This window comes from Zingiber officinale, chromosome 4A (assembly GCF_018446385.1).
Source record: "Zingiber officinale cultivar Zhangliang chromosome 4A, Zo_v1.1, whole genome shotgun sequence".
Lineage (NCBI taxonomy): Eukaryota > Viridiplantae > Streptophyta > Magnoliopsida > Zingiberales > Zingiberaceae > Zingiber > Zingiber officinale.
This window is the reverse complement of record NC_055992.1, coordinates 148,216,173-148,241,768: the sequence shown is the minus strand read 5'-3', so window position 1 is coordinate 148,241,768 and position 25,596 is coordinate 148,216,173. Positions and strand designations below refer to the sequence as shown.

General features: G+C 37.0%; 2 protein-coding genes across 2 annotated transcripts in view; one reads left to right on the top strand and one right to left on the bottom strand.

Annotated features, from left to right (window-relative positions):
• The window catches only part of LOC121971611 (acyl-coenzyme A oxidase 3, peroxisomal-like), a 29,432-nt gene extending 22,348 nt beyond the window's left edge, over positions 1-7,084 (top strand). Inside the window, exons 2-13 of the mRNA XM_042522946.1 lie at positions 4,144-4,261; positions 4,346-4,453; positions 4,605-4,777; positions 4,850-4,949; positions 5,111-5,185; positions 5,274-5,404; positions 5,513-5,648; positions 5,735-5,854; positions 5,934-6,080; positions 6,157-6,261; positions 6,348-6,449; positions 6,599-7,084. Of these exons, the coding sequence (XP_042378880.1) occupies positions 4,144-4,261; positions 4,346-4,453; positions 4,605-4,777; positions 4,850-4,949; positions 5,111-5,185; positions 5,274-5,404; positions 5,513-5,648; positions 5,735-5,854; positions 5,934-6,080; positions 6,157-6,261; positions 6,348-6,449; positions 6,599-6,850 (1,567 nt within the window). The 3' untranslated portion in view covers positions 6,851-7,084. The remainder of the gene's footprint in view (positions 1-4,143; positions 4,262-4,345; positions 4,454-4,604; positions 4,778-4,849; positions 4,950-5,110; positions 5,186-5,273; positions 5,405-5,512; positions 5,649-5,734; positions 5,855-5,933; positions 6,081-6,156; positions 6,262-6,347; positions 6,450-6,598) is intronic.
• Positions 7,085-21,717: 14,633 nt separating this feature from the next.
• On the bottom strand, positions 21,718-25,392 carry LOC121971610 (probable LRR receptor-like serine/threonine-protein kinase At2g23950). The gene is made up of 11 exons (XM_042522945.1): positions 24,954-25,392; positions 24,732-24,864; positions 24,578-24,649; positions 24,341-24,484; positions 24,112-24,183; positions 23,957-24,022; positions 23,776-23,876; positions 23,554-23,691; positions 23,092-23,457; positions 22,324-22,709; positions 21,718-22,227 (listed from the first exon to the last, which is right to left on the bottom strand). Exons 1-11 carry the CDS (start codon positions 25,117-25,119, stop codon positions 21,871-21,873), a joined length of 2,001 nt encoding a protein of 666 aa, XP_042378879.1. The 5' UTR covers positions 25,120-25,392; the 3' UTR covers positions 21,718-21,870.
• Positions 25,393-25,596: the final 204 nt, after the last annotated feature.

The window sequence follows — 25,596 nt, the reverse complement described above, 5'->3', positions numbered from 1 at the left end:
ACCCGAACCCGACCCATATAACCTGAAAATCCGATTCAAAACGACTTTTTTGGGCTATTTTCCCTATAATTCTTCACTTTTATCTCAATACTCCATCATTATCATACAAATATACATAAAAACATCTAAATTTTTAAAATAAAATTTGATTTAACCCCAAAAAAACCTACAAAACCCTATATTTAAGTTAACCTGGGTCAACCCGGGTCAACCCGAACCCGATCCGACACGAAAATTTTTTACTCTCCAACCCTCCAACCCGAACCCGAAAATGCCCAACCCGAACCTGATTTTTTTCGGGTAGACTCGGGTTGGGTCGTCGGGTCGGGTTCATTTTTGACACCCCTATCCTTAATTTTTTTCTATTACTTGTTCCCAAAGTTTCATAGTATGACTCATTAGTTTAATACCCCTATAGTTTGCACAATTTTGTACGTCTCCCTTGTTCTTATATAAGGGAATTAGAGTACTTATCCTCCATTGATCAGACATTTTTTTCGTTTTCAATATCATGTTAAATAATTTTGTAAGTCATTTAATACCTTGTTTCCCTAAGCACTTTCATACCTCTATTGGAATATCATCTGGTCCAATGACTTTTCCATTGTGCATCTCATTTAAAGTTTGTTTTATTTCTGAAGTTTGAATTCTACGATAAAAATTAAAATTTCTATGCTCATTTGACCTACTTAAATTACCTAAGTTAAGTTGGTCACCTAAACCTTCATTAAAAAGTTGATGAAAATATCTCTTCCATCGCTCTTTTATTTCTCCATCGTTTACTAATACCCTATTACATTCATCTTTAATACATTTGATTTGGCTAAGATCTCTTGTTTTCCTTTCTCTCACTTTAGCTATTCTATAAATGTCTCTTTCCCCTTCTTTTGTATCCAATTTTTGATATAATCGTTTAAAAGTTTCATTTTTTGCTTCACTTACTACTTTCTTAGCTTCTTTCTTGGCTATTGTATATTTTTTTAAGTTTTCCTCGTTCTTACAAATATATAATTCCTTATAAGCTATTCGTTTTTCCTTCACTTTCTCTTGTACTTTCTCATTCCACCATCAAGATTCTTTACTTAGTGGTGTATGCCCCTTTGACTCACTGAGTACACTCTTAGCTACTATTTTCAACTTTGATACCATCTTATCCCATGTTGTATTAGAGTCATCGTATATTTCATCTAATGCTTGTACTTCTACCTTCTCCTTAAATATATTTTGCTTCCCATCCTTTAATTTTCACCGCTTAATTCAAGGAATCGTATATATTTTCTTTCTCTTGATACTATGTTTGAGGCGTATATCCAACACTACTATCCTATTTTGAGTAGTTAAGCTTTCTACAGGGATGACTTTGTAATCTTTACAAATCTTTCTGTCCTTCTTCCTAACCATAAGAAAGTCAATTTGCGATTTATTATTTCAACTTTTGAATGTGACTAAGTGTTCTTTTCTTTTCTTAAAAAACGTAATAGCTAATATAAGGTCATATGCTATCGCAAAATCTAATATAGTTTTCCCTTCCTTATTCCTCGTTCCAAACCCATAACTTCCATGTACTCTCTCATACTCTTCATTTTTCACTCTGATATGCCCATTTAGATCACCTCCTATTAAAATCATTTCATTTGGTGGAATATTTTGTAATATTTCATCTAAGTCCTCCTAAAACCTTGATTTGGTAGTTTCATCTAATCCTACATATGATGCATATACGCTAATTATGTTCATAGTTTTTTTCGCCACTATTATCTTAAGGGCTATAATTCTATCCCTTTTTCTAACTATTCCTACAACTCCATCCTTTAACAAACTATCTACAATAATACCCACTCCATTTCCTGCTTTACTCTTTCCAGTGTACCATAACTTAAAACCCGAGTTCTCTATCATCTTTGCCTTCTCGTCTGTCCATTTTGTCTCTTGTACACACAAAATACTAATTCTTCTCCTAATCATGATTCTACTACCTCCATTGATTTATCAGTGAGAGTTCTTATGTTCTATGTTCTAAATTTTAAATTATTAGTTTTCCTATCATATTTGTTCTTATCCAACCCATGGTGTGAGAACGCTTTCCTATTTAACACTACACCCAAGTTCTCATGGAGATGTAGCGGTCCTTGCTGAGACGTTATAGTCGGACTCTGTAACGCGAACTCTTGCATATTTAGCACTACACCTGAGTTCTGGAGATGTAGCGGTCCTTGCCGAGACGTTATAATTGGCTGCTACACTGCCACACTATTGTAGTAGCCAATTACCAATTTGTGTCTATTGTAAAATTTTCACGCTGAACTTCACCATGTTGAAGGCAATTTTGGCCAAGTCGATAAATATTTTTTTTACATATAAAAGTGTTCTATGTATATTACCAAGTTGAATCAATTGTAGCAGTAACTCTGTAGTTGCTACACATTGTAGTAGTTATGCTGTAGTTGCTACAACAACGTTGGAATAAGGGTATCTTCGGTATGAGAAATATGGTGGGGCATCCTTACTTTTTTTTTTTTTTTTGAAAAAGGATATATTAAATCAGCGACGACAATAAGGGAATGGATACGTCTATTAATCTCAAAGGAGTATCTCAACGTCTAATGATAAAGTCATTGGTGATAGTCATCCTAAATGGACGAGTCAATCCACCAACAGGGTACTTTGATAGCTGAAGGATTGTTGCAAATTTTTAAAGTACACGATCCAGCTTATCATTTGGATGCCCTAGTGGTTTGAGCCATTGATTTATCGGCAAGATTACTGACTGAGCTTGAACTTGTTGGATCAATTTCGTCATATTCCATCCAAACAGATCGCATATTGGTTTTTTGGGACAGTGTCCATCATTAGTTAATAAATCCTCCATTAGCAGCTACAAAAGGAAATCCAGGTATAATCAATGTATACTGGCCAATTCAGGATTGGTTGATGTATAGATTAGACCTAACATATTATCCATCATACCTTCCTAGACAACCAAGAGATGGAAAAGGAATCAGAGGAATAGTTAATAGATTAAATGTGAGAGGTAATTAATAAAGAAAACATATACTGGAGTTCATTATCTTCCATTTCAAATTATTATATATGATGCCCCCAGAAACCAACAATCTCATACAGAGAACAAATCGCGAAGAGAAAATTTTATTAAACTAGAGATTGATTTCGAGGGTCCTCTTTATAAATTGGAAAATGGCTCATTCACTCAACTTATTCTCCTAAAGTTAGATTATGAGTTTACTCAGTTAATTATGACTAGTAAAAGATAATAATAGGTCTTACAATTTGTTTTAGAAAACTCAAAATCTAAAAATAAATTACTTTACAACCTAAACATATCTACTGAATTATTCTCCATGCCAAGAACTTGGCTTCAGCACGAGAAAACTAAAAATCTTGATAAAGTCTTCCATTATTGAGCATAAGCACAGAATGATCAATCAAGGGTTATCACTAGGGAATTTGACTCTAAAGCTAGTTGGATCTGAAGAACATTTCTGGCGTCATCTATCGAAGCTTGTCTTCTATAATCCAAGTGTATCTATATTCAAATATCCTTCTTTGAATGGTTCCATCAGGAGCTAGCATTATCTGCATAAGGTGGAGGAGAGTCAAGGCATTGAATTTCAAGGATTCCAACTTATGGGTAAATCAACAGCCAAGGTAAAGGGCTCTAATACCAACTGACGCAACATGCAACTCCAGGAGCTAATGATTTTACACACAAAACACCCTCACAAAGAGAAATATAGTTAAACCAAAGATTTATTTAGGGCCCTTTTTATAGTTTGAAAAATGACTTGTTTTCCTAACCACTCTTGTAAAAACAGGGTCTCAATTTACGCATTAGTTATAACTAGTAAAGGCATGATAATGGGTCTTACAAAACAGAATTTTGAAGAACCCAAAACCTAAACATCTATTGCATTACCATTAGTTGTTTCTGTTGGAACATATATATCTTTCACAGTGTATATGTTAGTTATGCCACGTGCCATAGTGGTAGTTGCTACTTTGGTTGAAAGTAGTTGCTACTTTGGCTGAAATCTTGAAAAGCCTTTGACTAACCAATTCTATTATTAATGTTAGTATTTCATTGTGGTACCTAGTCTTAATTGTAGTAAATTGATTTTATTATAGGGGAGGCGCGATCAATTTTTTGGGCACAAAGCGTCATCATGACAAATGGCTGAATGCTTCTGAGAATTTTCAGGTTAAGGGATGCTTTGCAATGACTGAGTTGGGACATGGAAGTAATGTACGTCGTATATCAAAGATGAATATGTTTGTTGAAACATTTTTTCAGTCTCTCTTTTATTGGGTTTGACTTTTTCTTTTGAAGGTTAGAGGAATTGAAACGATAGCCACTTATGATATTGATTCGGGCGAGTTTGTGATAAACACACGTTGCGAGTCAGCTCAAAAGTATTGGATAGGAGGAGCTGCTAATGTAGGAAAAGTGTTTGTTTCTCTTTATAGCACTAATAAATTGTCTACAAACCAAAAGGGGTCTTTGTTTGAGTTAAATATAAGCAGGGTTGATCTTTACCTGCTGTATTTGACATGCATCTAATGATCTTGTTAATCCACCATTTCATCAGCATTCGACGCACACAATAATCTTCTCTCAACTCCTTATAAACGGAACCAACCAAGGGGTCCATGCATTTATTGCACAAATTCGTGATAATGAAGGAAACATCTGCCCCAATGTTCGTATTGCTGATTGTGGTCACAAAATTGGGTTAAATGGCGTTGACAATGGCCGCATCTGGTGAGGCTGTACAGTTGATGCTAGAGTTTATTGTTGAAAACTGTTTATTAGTGTCTTCAATTTCTTTTGCAGGTTTGATAATATTAGAATCCCTCGCGAGAATTTGCTTAACTCAGTTGCTGATGTATTGCCTGATGGGCGATATGTTAGCTCCATAAAAGACCCAGATCAGGTGACAACAATTGTTATGATCATCATATTTGTTATATTCCAACTTGTATCGGAACAGTTATATTTTCTTGGAAGAAATGGTGAAATAATGTGATATTTTCATCGCAAAGGTTCTTTATATATGGTGTATGTCCTGCTTAAGATATTGCATTTCTATTTCAGAGGTTTGCAGCTTTTTTGGCCCCACTAACATCGGGCCGTGTGAATATCGCAGCAACTGCAGTTTATATATCAAAGGTGCACTTGCTAATTATGCTTAAGAGCTAGTTAACTATTTTGATGCTCTGAAACTGAGATAAGATTGTTGTGCATAATTATTTGTCAGGTTGGTTTAGCTATTGCTGTGAGATATGCTTTGACAAGGAGAGTTTTCTCCATAACAGCTGATGGCCCCGAAGTCTTGTTGCTGGACTATCCTGCTCATCAACGACGACTCTTGCCACTTGTTGCGAAAACGTAATTCCCATTAATCTGTCATATCCTACCTCTACAGACTTTGATATGAATTCTTCTGGTAACAAAGAAATCCTCTAATGTCAATTTTCGTCTTTTCCTATTGTGAAGCTGTGCGATGAGTTCTGCAGCCAATTTCTTAAAAAGACTATACGTCGATAGGACACCAGAGAGTAATAAAAGTGTTCACATTTATTCTAGTGCTCTCAAAGCTACACTCACATGGAATAACATGAGAGTACTTCAGGTTCGTGCGCCTCAGCACAACTGCTTTATTTTCTCTCAGGATTTTTTTTTTCTCAAGTCAGGATGTTATTACCTTTCATTTCATAGGAGTGCCGCGAAGCCTGTGGCGGCCAAGGTTTGAAAACAGAAAACCGCATTGGTATTCTGAAAGCTGAATTTGATGTCCAGAGCACCTTTGAGGGAGATAATAATGTACTAATGCAACAGGTAATGAAGTAATGTTTTCTTTCTATGACCATCTATTAAGTAGATGCACATCAAACTAAGATTAGAAGGATTGAAACAGGTTAGCAAGGCACTCCTTGCAGAATATATAGCAGCAAAAAAGAGGAAGCACCCATTCAGAGGACTGGGGCTGGAACACATGAATGATCCTTGCCCCGTCATTGAAGCTAATCCTACAAGCTCTACTCTAAGAAGCACCGAGTTCCAGGTAGGAAGTTTAACTGTGTTATGCATACTTCGTTAATTTTAAAAATAAAGATGCATTAAACATTTCAATCATGTAGCTCAATATCTTTTGCTTGAGGGAGAGAGATTTGCTTACGCGCTATTCTAGTGAAGTGTCTCGATATCAAGCTGATGGTGAAAGCAAAGTGAATGCAGCTCTTCTGGTACATGCTTATTGCAAATGCATTTTCTGATTTGGTTGGAATGTTTATTTCTAAAGACCTATAACTTGTTAATGGACATATCACAGAGCTATCAACTTGCTGATGAATTGGCAAGGGCCTTTTCTGAGCGCACAATATTGCAAATATTTATAAAGGAAGAAACGACTCAATCTCCTGGGCGGTTAAAGGTGTGTTTCTTATATATTACTAGAAGCTTTTCTGTCTCCTTAGTTTGCGAACTTCAAAATGAAAAAAAATCAAACAACCAATCATGCGGTTATCTAGTTAGTTCCTCTATAGGAATGATGTAGTTCTATTCAAAACATTGTCTTTGCAGGATGTATTAGGATTGTTGAGGTCCATGTATGCTCTCACATGCGTCGAAGAAGATGCTTCGTTTCTCCGTTACGGATACTTGTCACGCGATGGTGCTGCTGCTGCGAGAAGGGAAGTTTCAAAGCTTTGTGGTGATTTAAGGCCTCATGCGCTTTCTCTCGTCAACTCCTTTGGGATCCCTGATTCTTTCTTGAGCCCAATTGCCTTCGACTGGATTGAAGCAAATTCTTGGTCTACTGTTAAGGATGAGTAGATTGCTTTCATGAATGAAATGAGAATAATTAGCTGCAGCTTCAGCAGCTGCCATATGGTCTTGGTATGCACCATGGAAACTTGGGAACGGATTGTGAAGGACGTTTGAGATGAGTGTAATCATTTTCCTTTTTTACTATAATGGTATGCACTATGAAACAATGATCAGTTATTGTACACTTGCCATGTATGGTATTCCAGAATAATATGAATAAAATTTTAGTTGTTAATATTACGTTTGCATTTAAATTCTAATTTCTGTTGGAAATTAAAATTGTATCAACTCTCAAATTATTAGTCCTAATACAGGGGATCCTAATCCCTTTTATACATTGATGATAGATTTATTCTTCATAATCATTTTTTAAATTAAATTAAATAGACTTATCTAAAATACTAAAAAGGTTCTTTTAAAATAATAAACAACTGTTGTTAGGTTTGTTTATCTAGTCTGATTTTGATTATGGGGGTTCTAATTTCTAAACTTTTCCTTCTGGTGTCAGGTTTTAATTTTGATAGCTAGTTTCTTAGGTTCTAGTTTTTTAGAATTGAGTGAAAAATTAGAAAAGCATCCTCTATTATCGTTTTAGTTAAAGACCGCACTCTAAAATCTCAATGTCTCAACATATTTCTCATACAAAAAATATACTTAATTGGCACAACGTGTATGAGTTCAAAGACACGGTGCCCTCAGGGGCATGATTCAAGGCATTGCATGAGTTACAAAATACCCTTAACATAAATTATTGACAATTTGAAAAATAAATGCATTGTTTGAGTTCAAAGGGTCCATGGAACATAGGAAGTGGTCTATGTTAGAGATTTGGATAGTATACATTCATTAGTAGTTTTGTTAAAAATTAATATATGGGCTTAAAATGTTTAAAATTGAAAAAGAAAAGGATTATACAAGTCTAAAGAATTCAAAGAACAAACAAGGTATTCATATTTGGATTTTTTTTTTTTTTGAAAATTGAGTACACAGTAATTTTGTCAAAAGCAACATGATGTCTAAACTTTAACTAATATAAAAGTTACCCAGGGTAGCGCAGACGGTAGACGCATGATATCTCTGGCGTAATGGTCAGGGGTCGATTCTCAGGTACTGACGACCTGGGGTTTACCCTGCTATGCGCCTATGGCCTGTGTACCTGCATGAACCTCCCTCCATATCCATGGGACCGGCACTAGAGGGGTTGCTAAGGAAATGGATCTACCTTTTTTTAACTAATATAAAAATAAATTTACTATCTTAGTAGTTCCTTTAGTATCAGTTCTATGAATATGAAATGAGATAAATATAAATACATAGGTCATAAACACATAATAAAATAAATTCTAAAACATCAGTTTTTCATAATCGATATTTAATATTATGTCAAAAATATCATACGTCCATTATCGAGAGAATCTCATTGGACCGGCAACACGGCAATGGTTTGGTGCCAAGCATTTGCCAATAGGAACACAACAATGTAAACAATTATTCTACCTTTTCACTCGACCAAATAAGAAAATACATGGATATTAAAAAACTAATGGCGGAAGAAATAAATAGTTCTCTGATTCAGCTAAAAAGATCCTTCACTTTATAACTGCTCTACCTATCTTCTATTAGATAGAGGCAAGTTTTTTGGTCGAGGAGAATAATACTGTAAAAAATTTAATCCCCTTAAAAGTTATCTAAATTGTTAATTTTTATCATTTATTAAATTTAAAAAAAAAGTTGTTTAGTTTTTTTAGAAAAGTCTATTAATTTTATTAGCGTTATCAAACTATAAAAGGGGTTAGGATTCATGAAATTAAGTGTTCAAAATTGACGGTTCGATTCCTATTCTTAACCTTAACCAATCTTACCGTTCACAGTTTTGAACCATCGATTACCATTTGATTCACGATTTGTCGAATTTCTTTTATTCTTTTATTATAACTTTTAAAACTTAAGGATTGAGAAGAATAATGTATTAAACTTTAAATATTTTTATTTGTTGATACTACTATTTTTTTAATTTAATATTAATATTATTATTCTTTAATATGGAGAGATATTTATATCATATAAATTATACCTTTTATTTATTTGATTTTATATATTGGAGGATAGTCATCCCTAACTAACTAATTAATAACTAACTAACTAACTAACTAACTAACTATATATATATATATATATATTCAGGTTTACCAATAAAATATTTCATTGGTAATCCACCGATATATTTACCAATACTGTTTTGACGGAAAATTATTTGTTTGGAGATAATTGGAAACAATTTTTCTGACGGAAATTAAACTTCTATGGTTATAATTTTCGACTAAATACATATTTCATCGGTATATTCAAAAAAATATTTGTCGGGCGCCTGGACCCAAAAGTCAACTTCTAGTTGACTTTTTAGTCCAAGTCTTCAGCTTCGGTTCCGCTCACTTGGGTCCAGATCTTCCGCTCCGGCTCCGTTCGCTTGGGTGATTTTGGTCATCTAGAATAGGGCTCACCCGAATCCATTTTTCGACCTTCAAACAATCTTCCACTCCGGCTTCTCGTCTCTCGGAAACGTCGCGCGCCTCCTTCTCGTTTGCTAGCGTACTCTTCCGCAGCACCTCGTCTCTTGGACACATCGAGCCGGTGGACTCTCTTCCGTGCCGTCCTTCTCGCTAGCTGTGTCTTTCACTTGACTTCCTGTGCTCTTGAGTTCTTGCACACTTAGACACAAGGGTTAAAAACATAATAAGACCTAACTTAACTTGGTTGATCACATCAAAACTACCACGGAGTACTTATACTTTTCTTGCAAGTACATTAAAGGGAACTAAATCTGACGCTGAAACTGAATCTGAATCCGAATCCGAATCCGAATCTGAATCTGAATTAGATGAAGAAGAGCAACTAGTAAACATGATAAGGAAGATGTTCACTAGACGTAAGAAAACCTTCACTAAATGCGACATGAAGAAGATGCCCACGTCTGCATCCAACAACTCAAAAGCAAATGTCACGTTCTACAACTACAACAAAAAGGGACACTTCAAACATGAATATACGAACAAAGACAAAATCAAAAAGAGGCAGAAGAAAGTACTAAAGTCGACTTGGGACGAATCTTCTTCGGACGCATCAGGAGCATACGAACCGAAGCAAGCAAGCTACCTCACATTGATGGCAATCAGAGGTGAATCGAACGAAGAAGATGAGTTTGAATACGAATTGAGCCACAAATCCTTATCCGAGTAAGACTGGCCTAAAGTAAATTCCTTTATCAGCGTAAATTCATTTAAAGTAATTTCTTGCCTAAATAAAAGATTAATTAAAATCGAGGAACACGCTAAACAACTCCTAAAGGAAAATAATATCTTTAAGGAAAAACTGAACACGAATTCGGTGACTAGCCAAGTTCAAGACAAAGATTTAACTCAAGTTGTAAAACTTGAAAAAGAAAACTCTATCCTAAAAAGTCAAGTCAACGAGATTAAAGGGAAGTTGGAAAAGTTTACCTCGGGAATCAAGTACCTAAATATGATACTTGGTTCTCAAAGAGCGGTGTACAATAAATTTGGGCTCGGATACAAATCCAACATAAAATGCAAATCATTTTTAATGATAACTTAAAATTTGAAATTAACTAAAGCTTAGGTTATGAAAGCGTGCCTAACCACGCAAATAGGACTAAACCAATACTATGTACCAAAAGATAAAATTCACTATATAAATCCAAAAAAACCAAATACACCACTCTCAACCTCAAAAACAAAATCTCTAAAAATAAATTCAAACCTAAAATCAATTAAACCTAAACTAAACAAGAACAAAATCAATGTAACACAAACTATAACCAAGTCTACTATAACTATAAAGCAAATCGACACAAACCTAAAACCTAAATCCAAAGTCCAATAATTCAGGGGGAGGTTCCAAATTAATTGACACCTCTAAAAATAATAATTTACCCGACTGGGTAATTAGGACTAGATTAAATTAGGACAAAAGTTAACTTGATAATGTTGGTGCGGGAAACATCCGACGATCGAACCCAAGTTTTGATAATGACAAAGGATTCAAAGTTAAGGTTATTTGTTATCTAATGTGTTGAATGAGCTTGCAGGAAAAGTCCTAAGGTATCTTAGGCAAAAGTCCTAGCTGTGATTAGGCAGGCAGGAAAACCCTAGGGGTGGTAACCCTAGGTCCTAGGGGGTGGTAACACTAGGCGGAAAGACTTGGCAAGTCGAGGTCTTCGGGCAAAAGTCTTAGAGTCGGGGACTCTAGGTGAAAAGTCCTGGTGTCACGAACTAGGTGAAAGTCTGGGCGCATCGTGGAGCGGACGTCCAACGGAAAGACCTGAAGACTCGGGTGTTGAGCAAAAGTCCAGTCGGTCTGGAGGACCGAACTAGCAACAGATATACTCTCCTGAGTGGAGTAGGTGAGGACATGTTCCCTGCTGAGAGAACAGTAGGCGTCGGTTCGACCTAGGGTTTCCGGACGAAAATTCAAAGTCAGAATCGGACAGTCCGGTGACTGTCAAACATCTTTTTATATTCATTATTATGTGCTAACTTTGTGTTGTAGGATATTTTTGGGACTAACATATCCTGCAGGGACAAAGGAGCAAACTTTGCCTCGGATGAATATTACCTGAGATGCCCTCCATGGACCTTGGAGGCGCCTCGGGTGCAAGGCAGAAGGAGTGCGTGCAGCGAAGTTGGAGGTGCCCTCAAGGAGTGTTGAGGCACCTCGGACGACATTGGTGGCACCCTCAAGGGAGATGGAGGTGCCTTCAAGAGGATAGGCTACGAAGGAGTCAAAGCTCATCCTCGCTACGAATTTACCGCTGACGGAGGCGCCCTCAAGGGTGTTGAAGGCGCCCTCAACGACCTTTATTAGGAGGTCTCGACCATCAACTGTTTGCTGCTAACGAGACGTTCCAGCTGAGCCATAACACGACCCTGACGACCCGGAGCTGCGAATTTCAAATTCCTGTTGTTGGTATAATTTTTTAGTGCATTTAAATTATAACACCCAATTATACTATTTTCTGAAATTACAGTTGTTACCCAAAGTAAACGCTCAATGAGCGTGAGCCTTAGAATAGGAGTCATCCTAGGCTCTGAACCAAGTAAAAATACTTGGCGTCTTCTCTATGTGTGTTTTATTTAAATTTCCGCTGCATTTACTCGATCGTTTCAAATACGAAAAGTGAAAGTCACGAGCGCTATTTACCCCCTCTAGCACATCTCGATTCAACAGATAAATGGTATTGGTGATGTTTTGGATGATAGTACGTTAAGGAAGCTCTGTTTATGCATGTCTAGGAAGATATGACTTCGACTTGGTACATTTAACTTAGTGGAACTAACTGAAGCTACCCTTTACTAATCCTAACCGGTTAGACTAAATTTTTTTTATTAAGTTCAATAGATAAGATTATTTGAAAAAATTTTAAGGCATGATTACTCTAATGATGTCTAAGTGACTCACCACAGCTTAGAAGTTTATCCAAAGAATATCTATTTATTGAATCCAAAGCTAAACTTGAATCTAACACAAGTTAAATCCAAATATGAAATTCAACTTTGTAGGATCGATGACGTGCTAGAGGGGGGGGGGATAACACTCATTGACTTTTTCACTCGTTTTGGAAAATAAATAGAATACGCAATGGAATAACGAAGGAGAACAAGAACAATGCTAATACAGTTTTCTTTTACTTGGTTTGGAACTTGTGACGACTTCTACTCCAAGGTCCGCAATTGTTGATCGCTTTCATTGGGCAATTACTATAGATTCGAATAAAGATTACAAAACTTGAAGTGCAATATAACAAAGTTACCAACAACAATAGAACTAGAAGTCTTTCGTCGGTTGTCGAAGCAGCGTTAAAGAGAGCAACAATTGTTCGTTCTTGATCTCAGAAATTTTGTTATAGAAGCAACTGGTCGAGCCCTCCTTAAATAGCCAATCTAAGCTTGATCCAGATCCACTGATCTCAAAATCAGGTTTGGCTCGTCGCTGATCGGTCAACAGATCCCCTGGTTCGGTCTATCGATCCTCTGGTTTGATCAACCGATCCTGTCTGAATTGGTCTATCTTCTCGTCCAGATTCAGCTTCGGATGAGTCCTCATTTGGTCGACCGATCCTGCTATCCTCGCTGACTTATCTGGTCTGATTCGATCAATCCGGTCTGATTTCGGTCACGGTATATCGACTGTTGGTCGACTATACCTCAGGTTCGGTCGACCGATCCTTCAGTTGAACCTGTTCATCTGGCTGGAAATCTATCTATTTGCTTTGGAGGGTCGGTCGACCGATCCCTAGTTTGATCGACCGATCAAGGCTAAGTTCGACCATGCAAAAATGTTAGTTTCCTACAAAACAGAGTTAGACAAAATAGAAAATAATATATAAATCATTAACTTGACAGCCTTCAGACTGTCCGGTTCTGATTTCGAATTTCCTCCGAAAACCCTAGGTCGAACCAACACCTATTGTTCCCTCAACGGGGAACGCGTCCTCACCTACTCCTTTCAGGAGAGATTACCTGTTGCCAGACCGGTCCTCCAGACCGATTGGAGTTTCTGCTGGATGTCCGCTCCATGACCCGTCTAGACTTTTCGCCTAGGGTTACCACCCCCTAAGACCTAGGGTTACTTCCCCCTAGGGGTTTCCATAAACTAGGGTTATCACCCTCTAGGACCTAGGGTTACCTCCTCCTAAGGTTTTCCATAACCTAGGGTTATGATCCCCTAGGACCTAGGGTTACCACCCCCTAGGATTTTCCACCTACCTAACCACAGCTAGGACTTTTCATCACCTAGGGTTACCGCCCCATAGGACTTAGGACTTAGGGTTACCTCCCCCTAGGGGTTTCCATCTGCCTAAAATCTACTAGGACTTTTACCTAAGACAACTTAGGACTTTCCTGTAAACTCAATCAACCTTGTTAGATCACAAAACAACTTAACTTTGGACCCTTTGACATAATCAAAACTTAGGTTTGATCGTCTGGTACTTCCTGCACAAAAAAACTTAACTCATCTCATAAAATTATAGGATTCCTTGATTGAAAATATAGATTGGGTGAGATGACTAAGGATTCAAATTAAATTCAAATTAACTTCAAATTAAACTCAAATTGAATTCAAATTAAATGCAAATTAAACTCCAAGTAAATTCAAACTAAATTTAAAATTAAACTCAAATTAAATTAAATTTAAATTTAACTCAAATCAAATTAAATTCAAAATTAAAATTAAATTAGATTCAAATTAAATTAAAACTAAAATCAAACTAAGGTTACACTTAAACTAAATTCCCCTTCTTTCTTCCTACTCTTTATATGAATCTAAATGGATATTGGATAGTGGTTAAACTCCGGACACATGATCGGGGATCAAACAATATTTACAAATCTAACATTCAAAAGAATAGGAACAGTTGTCTTTGGAAATAATGGCAAACCTAAGGTAATTAGAATAGGTAGCATTGAACTAGAATCTAACTTTGTTATTCATAAAGTACTATTTATTAAAAATTTTAAATTCAATCTACTCAGTGTTAGTTAATTGTGTGTTTCAGAATATAAATACATCCGTTGAATGTGTAATTAAGTACATAAAAGACTCCATAATAAAATTGAAAGGACTTAGGAATAATAATATTTATATAATTAACCTAGTCATCTTCTCACGTATGTGTCAATTGACACAGAAAGAGAAAACCTGGCTGTGACATAGGAGAATGTCCCACACTAACTTTAGAAACCTCTCCAAACTAATTAGCTTAGTTAGAGGACTACCAAAACTACCCAACTTAAACTCAATAATCTATAATGTTTGCCAATAAGGAAAACATACTAAGTTAAACTAATCTAACTCAAACTAATTCAATCCTTGAATTACTACATGTAGATCTATTTTACTCATATGGGATTAAGTCCATTAATATAAATTTATACTGTCTAGTAATAATTAATGATCACTCAAGATTCACTTGGATAAAATTTTTAAAAAATAAAGATGAAATATTTGAAACATTTAGGGGGCGTTTGGTTTGTGTTTTCCATGCTATTTTCTATTTTCATTTTATGAGAAAATGGAAAACGCATTTGGTTTGCATTTTCCACATTCATTTTTAAGAAAATGAGAGTGTTTTCTAAGAAAATGAAAAACGCGGAAAAGTCATTTTCTGAAAACGTGCGTTTTTCAGAAAATGAAAATGAAAATGGAGCAAACCAAACACACCCTTTGCGATCCTTGTAAACAAATTGAAAATGAAAAAGATTTAAAAATCATGAGAATTAGGAGTGACAACGATGGGGAGTTTAAAAATCATAAGTTTATAAAATTCTACTTAGAAAATAGATACCACCAAGAATTCTCGTGCCCCAACACACCTCAACAAAAAGGAATAATAGAAAGAAAAAAAATAGAACTCTTCAAGAAGCCACTAGAACAATGCTTAATGAATACTAATTACTAAAATATTTCTAGGGAGAAACTGTTAGTATAGTCTGCTATGTACAAAATAGAACAACAATAAATAAGAAACATAATAAAACCTCATTTAAAATTTACTATAATAAATTACCAAATATTAAATACTTTAAGGTATTTGGATGTCCTGTTTACATATTAAATACAAGAGAGTACTTAGAAAAAATTACCTCAAAAGTAGAAAATGAAATCTTTATAGGGTACTCCCTAACCAGTAGAGGATATAGAGTTTACAATAAAAGTACATTAAGAATTGAGGAAATAACCAATATAAAATTTGATGAAAATACAAACACTAAAGACTCTTAGTTAACTCAACCTCAAAACCAACCAATTGATTTTGTTAGAGTCGACATTGACCTAGGGAGAGTACGTGAAAAACCAACAGATGAATACGAAGATGAATAAAATCAATCACAAGAGAATGAACAAACACAAGCTAAGCTTAGAATAATAAGAGTTAGCTTAGACCACCCAGTTGAACAAATTATAGGTGACCCAGACCTATGAGTTTAGACTAGATTATCCTTCAGAAACCTAAGTCAAATATCCTTAATCTCTAAAATTAAACCCAAAACAACAGAAGAATCTCTACTTGACCTATACTGGATTATAGCTATGTAGGAAGAATTGGTCTAATTTGAAAGAAATGAAGTCTAGGACTTAGCACCACTACCTGATAATAAAAAGGTAATAGAAACAAAGTGGATATTTAGAAATAAACTAAGTGAAAATTGAGAAATTATGAGAAATAAAGCTAGACTAATTGCTAAAGAATTGAGTCAAGAAGAGGGATTTGACTACGATGATACATATGCTCCAATAGCCAGACTTGAGTCTATTAGAATGCTACTGAGCTATGCAACCCATAAGAAATTTAAACTTTATCAAATGGATGTTAAGTCCACTTTCTTAAATGGGCTAATTAAAGAAGAAGTGTATGTAAATCAATCACCTGGATTTGAGAGTCTAGATCATCTTGACTATATGTTCAAACTAAAGAAAGTCTTGTATGGTCTTAAATAAGCACCTAGAGTCTGGTATGAATGGTTAACCTCATATCTAATTTCTAAAAGATTCAACCAAGGTCAAATTGATCCAACTTTATTTGTAAAATCACTCAAACAACACATCTTCATAACCCAAGTATATGTAAACAACATAATTTTTGGATCAACCAACTCATAATTTTTGCAAGAATTTATAACCTTAATGGAGCTAGAATTTGAAATGAGCCTAGTAGGTAAACTAACCTACTTCTTAGGATTATAAATTAAACAAACTAATGAAGAAAATTATGTCTACCAACAAAAATACATAAAAGAATTGCTTACAAAATTTGGAATGGAAAATACCAAAGAAATAAAAACACCAATGGTAACTAACACAAACTTAGATAGTAATCCAAATAGAAAATTTGTAGATCTAAAATATTATAGGAGTGACATAGGCAACCTTTTATATTTAACTACAAGTCGATCTGATATTTTATTTGCAGTTAGTATGTGTGCTAGATACCAAACCTGTGCTAAAGAATCCCACCTAACTAATGTAAATTTTTTTAAGATATTTGAAAGGCACACCAAATGTAGAAATTTGGTACCCTAGAACACCTAGTTTTGAACTAATAGGTTACTCTAATTCAGTTTATGCCAACTCTAAACTAGATTATAAAAGTACAAGTGGTGGATGCCAATTACTTAGACCATCACTTGTCAGTTGGTTTAGTAGAAAATAACATTATGTTGCTTTATCTACTACTGAAGTAGAGTACATAGCAATGAGTGATTGAGTAGCACAACTATTATGAATGACGCACACATTAAAAGATTTTAACCTAGAATATAAAAATAAAAATCCATATTGATAGTATTAGTTCAATCAACTTAACAAAAAAATCTAGTGCATCATTCAAGAACTAGACATATTCAAATTAAACATCATTTTATTAGAGATCACGTCACTAAAGGAGACATTGAACTCAATTATATTGAGTCCAAATCAAATTTAGTTGATATTTTCACTGAACCATTACTAGAATCTGAATTAAGTAATCTACGAAAACGATTGAGAATGTGCACGATAGACTATGACCGCTATTTTCAAAATAATTTTTCAAATGGTTTGTAAATTTTAGGGATTTTTTTACTTATATTTTCTAAAAAAATTCCATTTCTTTAGAATTTTAAAATTAATTTTAGCGTTAGTCTTGGTCAAATCCATAGAAAGCATGTTCCTATAGATCTAGGAATCGAGCATCTCACAAGCAAAATATGCCTACCTTGATTGTGTATGCATGAACTTAGAACAACGTGAGATGCATACGTAAATTGCTTGGACTTAAGATACTTATATTAATACATTAACATAAGTCTGGGTGAAAAATATCAAAATTATAGTGATCAGGTTAAGTAATCCATCTTAGTCAAACACTAATTGGATATATTTATTTAACTTGACTGACCAAGTGAACACTACTATTTTTTGATAGTCAATTAGTAACAAACGGTTAAACATTTAAGAATAATTTCTAGATGAATATTTTTCTTAAATAATATCAAGTTCAGGGTAAGGATATTTGGAGAATAATTTTAAAATTATTTTTTTTGACACATCCTAAAATTCTATTTTTGAAAATTATTTTAGAAATATTTACTTATTTTTTAAAAAAATAACTTAGAATATTCTTGTTTAATGTTTTTGAAAATATTTCTCTGATTTAAAATTTTTGAAAATATTTCTAAGTGGCTTAAAGTATTTTGAAAATATTTCTAAATTAAAAACTCCTGACTTAAAAATATTTCTAAGTTCATGTTTAACATACTTTGTAAATCTTTCTAAATTCTTGATTAAAATATTTTTTGAAAATCTTTTGAATTCTTCAGAACTGTTACTTATTTCAAAACCTATTAAAAATTTTAATTTTTTTTCAAAGTTTAGTGGAAATTATTTTAACTCTAACCTCCTTCCTACAATAAGCCTGTAAGGTTTTATGCTTATTTTGTAACATTTATACTCACTTGTGTGTTTCAATTCCTTAGTATACTTGTATATTTTTTATGAATGCCAAAGGGAGAGAGTAAGAGTTAAATAAGAAAAAGTAAGGAAACTTGGTAAGGGTTAAGTAAGGAAACTAAAAACTTGAAAACCTTAACCCTAAAAATGCTCAAGAGAATAGAACAGTACTTGCTTAATTTTTGTTGTTATTCCTTTTGCATTATTTTTCTAACTTTAACTCAGGTTGTCATTGCATCAAAAAGGGGGAGATTGTTGGTACAGTCGGTACCAATGGTCAAACCTGAATTTTGATAAATGATAAATAGATTAAAGTTAGACGTGTTGTGATCTAACCTTGTTACCAAGTGTGCAGGGTTGACTAACCCAATCAGGATGTTCAATTTTTGATTGGTTGAAAATCGAATGTGTGATTTTGATAAGTTGGGATGTTCGATTCCCGACAGATTGAAGTCCAGATATGAGATTATGGCAAGGGCCGGGATGTGTAATTCATGATTAGAGACCTAGATTGTTTTCCCATATATTGAACTTGTAATATCTATCAACCTAAATCACAAGAAACCTAGATTTTAAATCGGATAAATTACAAACTATGTTATCTTTCAGATTCCGACTAAAGATAATGAGCTCTAAAACTAATATAAATAAAAATATACCAACACTAAAATCACCAAATGACTATATTATGTTATATATCAAAATAATAACTTAACCTACATCTTAAATTCAATCATGTAAAATCATAAATGTGTATTGTTTATTAAATTATACTTCAATATATTATGAAAAAAATTAATGAAAATTAATCACAAACAAATATAACAAAAGAGTATGCGGTGAATCAAACTTGTAGCTATGAGCTTGTGGCAGGGAGAACTCGTAATCGCGATTTAGTGGTCTGCTGAGCTTGTGGCCAGCCCCGCTACCGGTTGCTAGCTGGCGGCTGGCCAAGCAGTCGACTGTAAGCTGACAGTCGACCATACTGCTAGTAGCTGGCCAGCACACGGCTGGCTGTCAGGTTGCTAGTAACCGTTTGCGGGTGGCTGACACAACTGTTGGCCGCCTGCCGGGGGCCGACACAGCCGTCAGTCGCTTGTTGGCGGCCAGCACAACCGTTTGCTAGAGACTAGCTCAACCGTTAGCATGCGGCTAGCGGCCGGCAAAGCTGCCAGCCGCATGCTGGCGGTCGGCGGAGGTCGGGAAGGAGAGAAAAGACTTGGGAAGGAGAGAACTTACTTGAAGATCATTGGAGAGGAGAGATTGAGTTAGGATCGTCGGAGAGGAGAAAGATGAGTGCATGAAAGGAGAAGGATTTGTGCCCTAATTTTATTTTCGGGATTCCCGACGGAAATTAGATTCCGTCGAGAATCCTAAAATTGATTTCCGACGGAAGTTGAATTCCATTAGGAATCCCGCCATTTCCCCCCAAATTAATAAGTTTACCAACAAAAATTTAATTTTGTTGGTAATTACTGATGAAAATTTTATTCCGTCGGTAATTTCATCGGTAAATCTGATTATTTTTATAGTGTTATTAAATAAATTATATTTCTTGATAAATTTATTAGTGGATATATCATATAAATCAAATAAGTTTTATAAACTCAATATTGAATTAATAAAATGATAAAATAAGACTAATGATTAAGTAAGAGAATTTAAATGAGATTAATAAATTTATTGAGTTAAAGGTAGAACCGCTTAGAAAACATTGAAGACAAATAAGTTGTAAATTTAATTTTAATAGAAAGTTAGAATAGTTTTACGTCAAGGAATTCAAAGTAAATAATTTATAAAATTAGTTTTAATAGGAATGGAAAATAGTCCACATGACAAAATTCAAGACAAATATCTTTAAAAAATTAACTTTAATTATTAAGTTAATTAATATTCAACGACACTATTATTATCATTTATTAAAATATTATTAAATAAAAAATTATGATTAAAAAATGTAAATAAAATATATATAGTTTTTAATGAATCAATGATTCACCGGGCCCCAACCTAGACCCGGCCTTAGAATAATCAAGATGAGACTAGCGCACAGGGCCCATCTTCGACAGACTTTTTAAAATAATTTTTATTTTATTTTTTAAATAAATGCCAATAAAATAGGTTTATCGAAAAAAATTAAATTAAATTAAAAAGATAAGACCACATTTTTTTAAAAAAACATTTATATATTTTAAAGTAAATACTACTGACACCGTGTTAAAAAAAAAAAAAGATCTCATTATAAATTTTAAACTATTAAAGATTTTTTTAATGGGTAAAAAAAAAGAAAGAAAAAGAAAAATATGCAGGAACGTTTTCTTCCTCCTTCAATGGTTTTTTTTATTTGTATCGCTTTAAACTCTGAAATCTCTAAACATAAATTAGTTTGGTTAATGAAATTATTTTTATAATATTATTTTTATTATTTTTTATAAGAATAAAAAAACTATTTTTTTTTACACCAGACCTTTAAAATTTAGGAACGATCTCAACTGTTAATCCATCTGTTGATGTAGTTATAGACTAGGTCCAGTTCAGATCCAACTCGGAGTCGGATCTATAGGTAATGGATAAGTTTCTCAGCTAATATAATTTTCATTTCTAAGTGTGAGAATCAATAACTCTCTTCCGAATGAGGATCATATTTTTATCCCTCTGCTGTGCTTTGTCAGTCAGGATGATTTGCCAATTGAAACAGATGAGATTCTCTATCCTGAAAATGTCGTGTCCCCGTATCCCAACATCGATCGGATGGCTATGGTATTTTCATGATGTACATTGCATCCTTAAGATGTGATTTAATTCGTTCGATCGATGCTAGGATACAAGGACAATATTTTCGAGACAGAGGATCTTATCTGCAATTGAAATGGTAGGTCAAATGCCTTAAATCTATCACTATCATCGAAGTTTCATTATTCAAGACAAGTTATCACTTAACACATTTGCGGCCGGAAGAGACTTAGATGATAGGGATCCATTTGAGTAATAACACCCATAGTTCTAGGTTGGACAATGAAAGGTGAACAACCTTGAAGATGCAATACAATCCAAGATGGTAAAAGTAATGAAAAATATATTTGAAATTTGCCAAATTCATAGATAGAGATTATCATTGATATGAATAGGCCTTAAAGAGGGTGGATTCTCAACATGTGTAAAATTTATCAGATCATTTGATCAATGTAAAATGTAACTATGCTTGATGAAACTCTCCATGATTTACCTTATCATAATTTAGTCCTGAAAGGTTATCACCTTTACTATAATTATAGGCCTTAACATCACATTTTAACAAAGTAATAGAATGTGATTGTTTAAAACAGTTAAAGAAAATAGAGAGTTTATTCATGGAAAAGTGAGAGGAATTGCAGCCAGAATAAAATATATATATTTATATATATATTCTCCATTTTACTTTTTTTTTGATAAATAATATTCATCTAACAAGTCAATTTAAACTCATGTGTTAGTGGAATAAATCCTAAATGAAGTAAGTAGCCCTAAATTTTTTTACGGTTCTACCGAGGACCGGAAAGCTCCATCTCGTCGACCATGGCGGCGGAGGCAGCGTCGTCGTCGCTGTTGTTTTCCTCGTTGCCGCAATTGATGTTGAAGAATTCGTTGGCGTCGGCATGACTGCCGTCATTTTTCGGGATTCGTATGGGCGGCCGGATGGAGGCCTCCCATTTGTCGGCCAGGCCGTCGCCTTCGAGCATCCGCACCACCTCCGACATCTTCGGCCGGTGGGCGGGGAGGAATTGCGTGCAGAGAAGCGCCACCTGCACCATCTCCGCCAGCTCGATCCTGTCGTAGTCGGTCCCCAGATCGCGGTCCAGCAGCAGATCCAACTTCTTCTCTTGGTACACCTTCCTCACCTGCGTGCAACCCCGAGGCGGCATTTTCACAAACACTTCGGAGGCTCGATGTGGCATTTACTCAAACAGTAGGGAGATGGGGTGCGACTAACGTACCCAGTCGAGCATGGCGCCCTTTTGGTTCTGGCTGGGCCCCTTGCCGAACTCGAGGACGCGACGGCCGGAGATGAGCTCGAGAAGGAGGGTGCCGAAGCCGAAGACGTCGGTCTTGTCCGAAGACTGGCCGGTGGAGAGGTACTCGGGGGCGATGTGGCCGACGGTGCCGCGGACGGCGGTGGTGACGTGGGAGTCGTCGTGGTCGAGGAGCTTCGCGAGGCCGAAGTCGCCGACGACGGCCTCGCAGCAGTCGTCGAGGAGGATGTTGGCGGCCTTGACGTCGCGGTGGATGATCTTGGGGTCGCACTGCTCGTGGAGGTAGAGGAGCCCCCGGGCGGCGCCCAGGGCGATCCGCTTCCGCGTGTTCCACTCCAACGCCGGCTTACCTGAACCAGAAAAAACGCGAATGTTAAAGCCAAACATGACCGTTCATTCTGGAGAGATGGAGATGGGAGACAGATGTGGGTGGGATTGGTCAATTGTGGGCCAGACTAACGGCGTGCCGTGATGACGACGATGAGGCCGGGAATCGCAGAACGTACGGCTGAGATGAGCCTTACGCGAACTGTATTAACTGCACTCTGTGGTCTGGTACCCGAAACTGACTACTACGTGACAAAATAAAGACGCGGTTGTTACACCCCAGTCTCGGATCCATTCCAAATCACTTTGCACAGGACATTTCAAGATTATGCTAGAACCGTTGGATTAATCTTGCAGAGTTCTGACCGGAGTAGGATAGGCAATGCATGGGAGGGAGGAGCGTACCTCGGAGGCGGGCAGCGACGCTGCCGTTAGGCATGAAGGGGTACACGAGCAGGCGTTCACCGCCGGCAGCGCAGTAGCCAAGGAGCCGGAGGAGGTTGCGGTGGATGGCGAGGCTGATCATCTCGACCTCCGTGCGGAATTGGGCCTCGCCGGAACCGGAGCCGACGGCGTCGGCCCGCAGACGCTTCACCGCCACCAAAGTGCCGTCGGACAGCCTCCCCTTGTAAACGTGTCCGAACCCACCCTTGCCTAGCACGTTACGGCCGCTGAAGTTCTCGGTCGCCGTCCGAAGCTCCCTAAGTGTGAAGCGCCGCAGGTTCCCCAGCCCTGCCCCTGCCCCTGCCGCCGCCCCTTCCTCCTCCCGCTCTGTTTGCATGAGACAAAACTCAATCGTCATCTCCGTTACCGTAACACTTGCACTACTATGTCCATATCTCTCTTGTGATGCAGGATGGCACTCACCACTGAGACCGAGGACCCATTGTTTCTTCTGCCGCTTTCGGCGGCAAAGGAAGAGCAGCAGGGCAACGAGGAGCAAGAGCAACGAACCTCCGAAACTGACGCCCATTGCGATGCCCAATTTCTTCGCTTTGGATCTCTCTGAAACGACATGGAAAGCAAATTGTAGCTCAAAACGTAAACTTTCTTCGCGATGAGGTAAAATGAATGGATCAAATGAATTACTCTGAGTCGATGATTCCAAGAGGAAGGGAAGGGAGCTGGGAACGGTAGTCCGCGAGCACTCATCCATCCTGCTGCCACATTTTAATGGATTCCCGACGACGCTGAGGAAACGAGAGATGAAGGAACAATTTAGCAACAAGCAGATGCAATAGAGAACATCTCAATTTCATCCAACGTTTACTTGAAAGTCCTGATCTGGAATGGGAACTCGGGAACAGATCCGGTGAGATTGTTGTACGACAAGTCCCTGGAAACGAGATAAACTTTGATAAGTCTTATGTTTCGCAAAAAAAAGAGTAGAAGTTTGCAGCAGCGAACGCCATTGTTGTTGCTCACAAGAAGGAAAGCTGCGTGATTTTGGACAGCGACGCGGGTAAGGACCCGGACAGGGTGTTGTTGTTTAGCCTCCTGCGGAGAGGATCGAGGAGAGAGATTAGAAATTTAACGGCAACAAGTCGAGCGCATTAAAAGACGCGCAGAAGCATGCTTGATTTGGATTCTTGTGGAGATCTCCTTATATTCTTTGGATGGCATGTTAAGGATTAAGACGTGTTGAATGTCTCACAGATATCGAAGGCTGGCGAGGTGGCCCAATGAGTCTGGGACGACGCCGGAGAAATGGTTGTTAGATAGGTCCAAAGACTGCAGCTTCGGGAGTAGGCCTAACTCCGCCGGCAGCTCGCCGGAGATGTTGTTGTTCTGCAACAGTCTGCCAAAAAAAAAAACATAGTAGAGCAGAGTTGAGGAGTTAGCGCAGCACAAAGTCCTGCACCATAGACGAAGCTTTGTAAACATCGCTCACACTTGCTGGAGATTGGTAAGGTTCCCTATTCGCCCAGAGAGTACTCCTGAAAGATTCTGGCTCGGCGCTCCCCTACAGAAGAAAACACGAAAGAATTGCTAAATTTAGCTTCTGCTGAATGGGATGGGAAGAGAGGGGGAAGAAGAAGACTCACAGGCCAATAACATGGTTGTCTGAAGAACAAGTGATCATCGCCCAGCTACAGGGATCCACAGAGTCTTCATCCCAGTTGCTCAAAACCCCATGAGGGTCGTGCAAATCGCTTCTAATATCAATCAAAGCCTCCACTGAAAAGGACGACGACAAACCCAAGCAAATCAGTGGAAAAGGGGCACAAACGACTACGATAGACTAAAAGACTAAAACCAGGGAATACCTTCCATGTTAAGTGGCTCGAAGGAGAAGGAAGCGGAGAACAACAAGGAAAGCAACAATAAGAAGAGGCAGCAGCTCGAAGCCATCGTAGGAAGGAAGCGGCAGAGGGAGCACACTGCAACAGGAGGTGGTGTGTTATATGTGAGTAAGAGGCGGATGGGCATCATGGAGCCATGGAAGGAATAGCATGATTAATCCACAGGGTCAGGTGTCGATGTGCCATGCCATCCCATCATGACCGAGGGAGAGATGATGAGAACAATGAGAATGTTGAACGGAGGGAGGGGCCATTATGACCCATCATGGAGCATGACATGGGTGTAAAGAGACCATGCATGGCCTGGTGAAGACAGAGTAATTCGAAATCAGGGAGCTGATTTGGGTGTCAGTGTCTGGTGAGAGCCCAGGGGTGTGACTCCACTCATTCCATGGTCACTGCGTTGGGAGGAGGAGAGAGATAGGGAGGTGGAAAAGCAGAAAGGAGTAAAGAGAAAGGGTGGTGTCCTTGTTTATGTTTATTTTTGCTGGCTGCTTGGCCTTTGGATAAAGGAGGATTGGATTCTTTGGGAGTGTTGGAGGGAATTGTGCTCAATTATTGCTGGTTTGGCAAATGGATCCTTTGGTGGCTGCTTTTGTTCTATTAC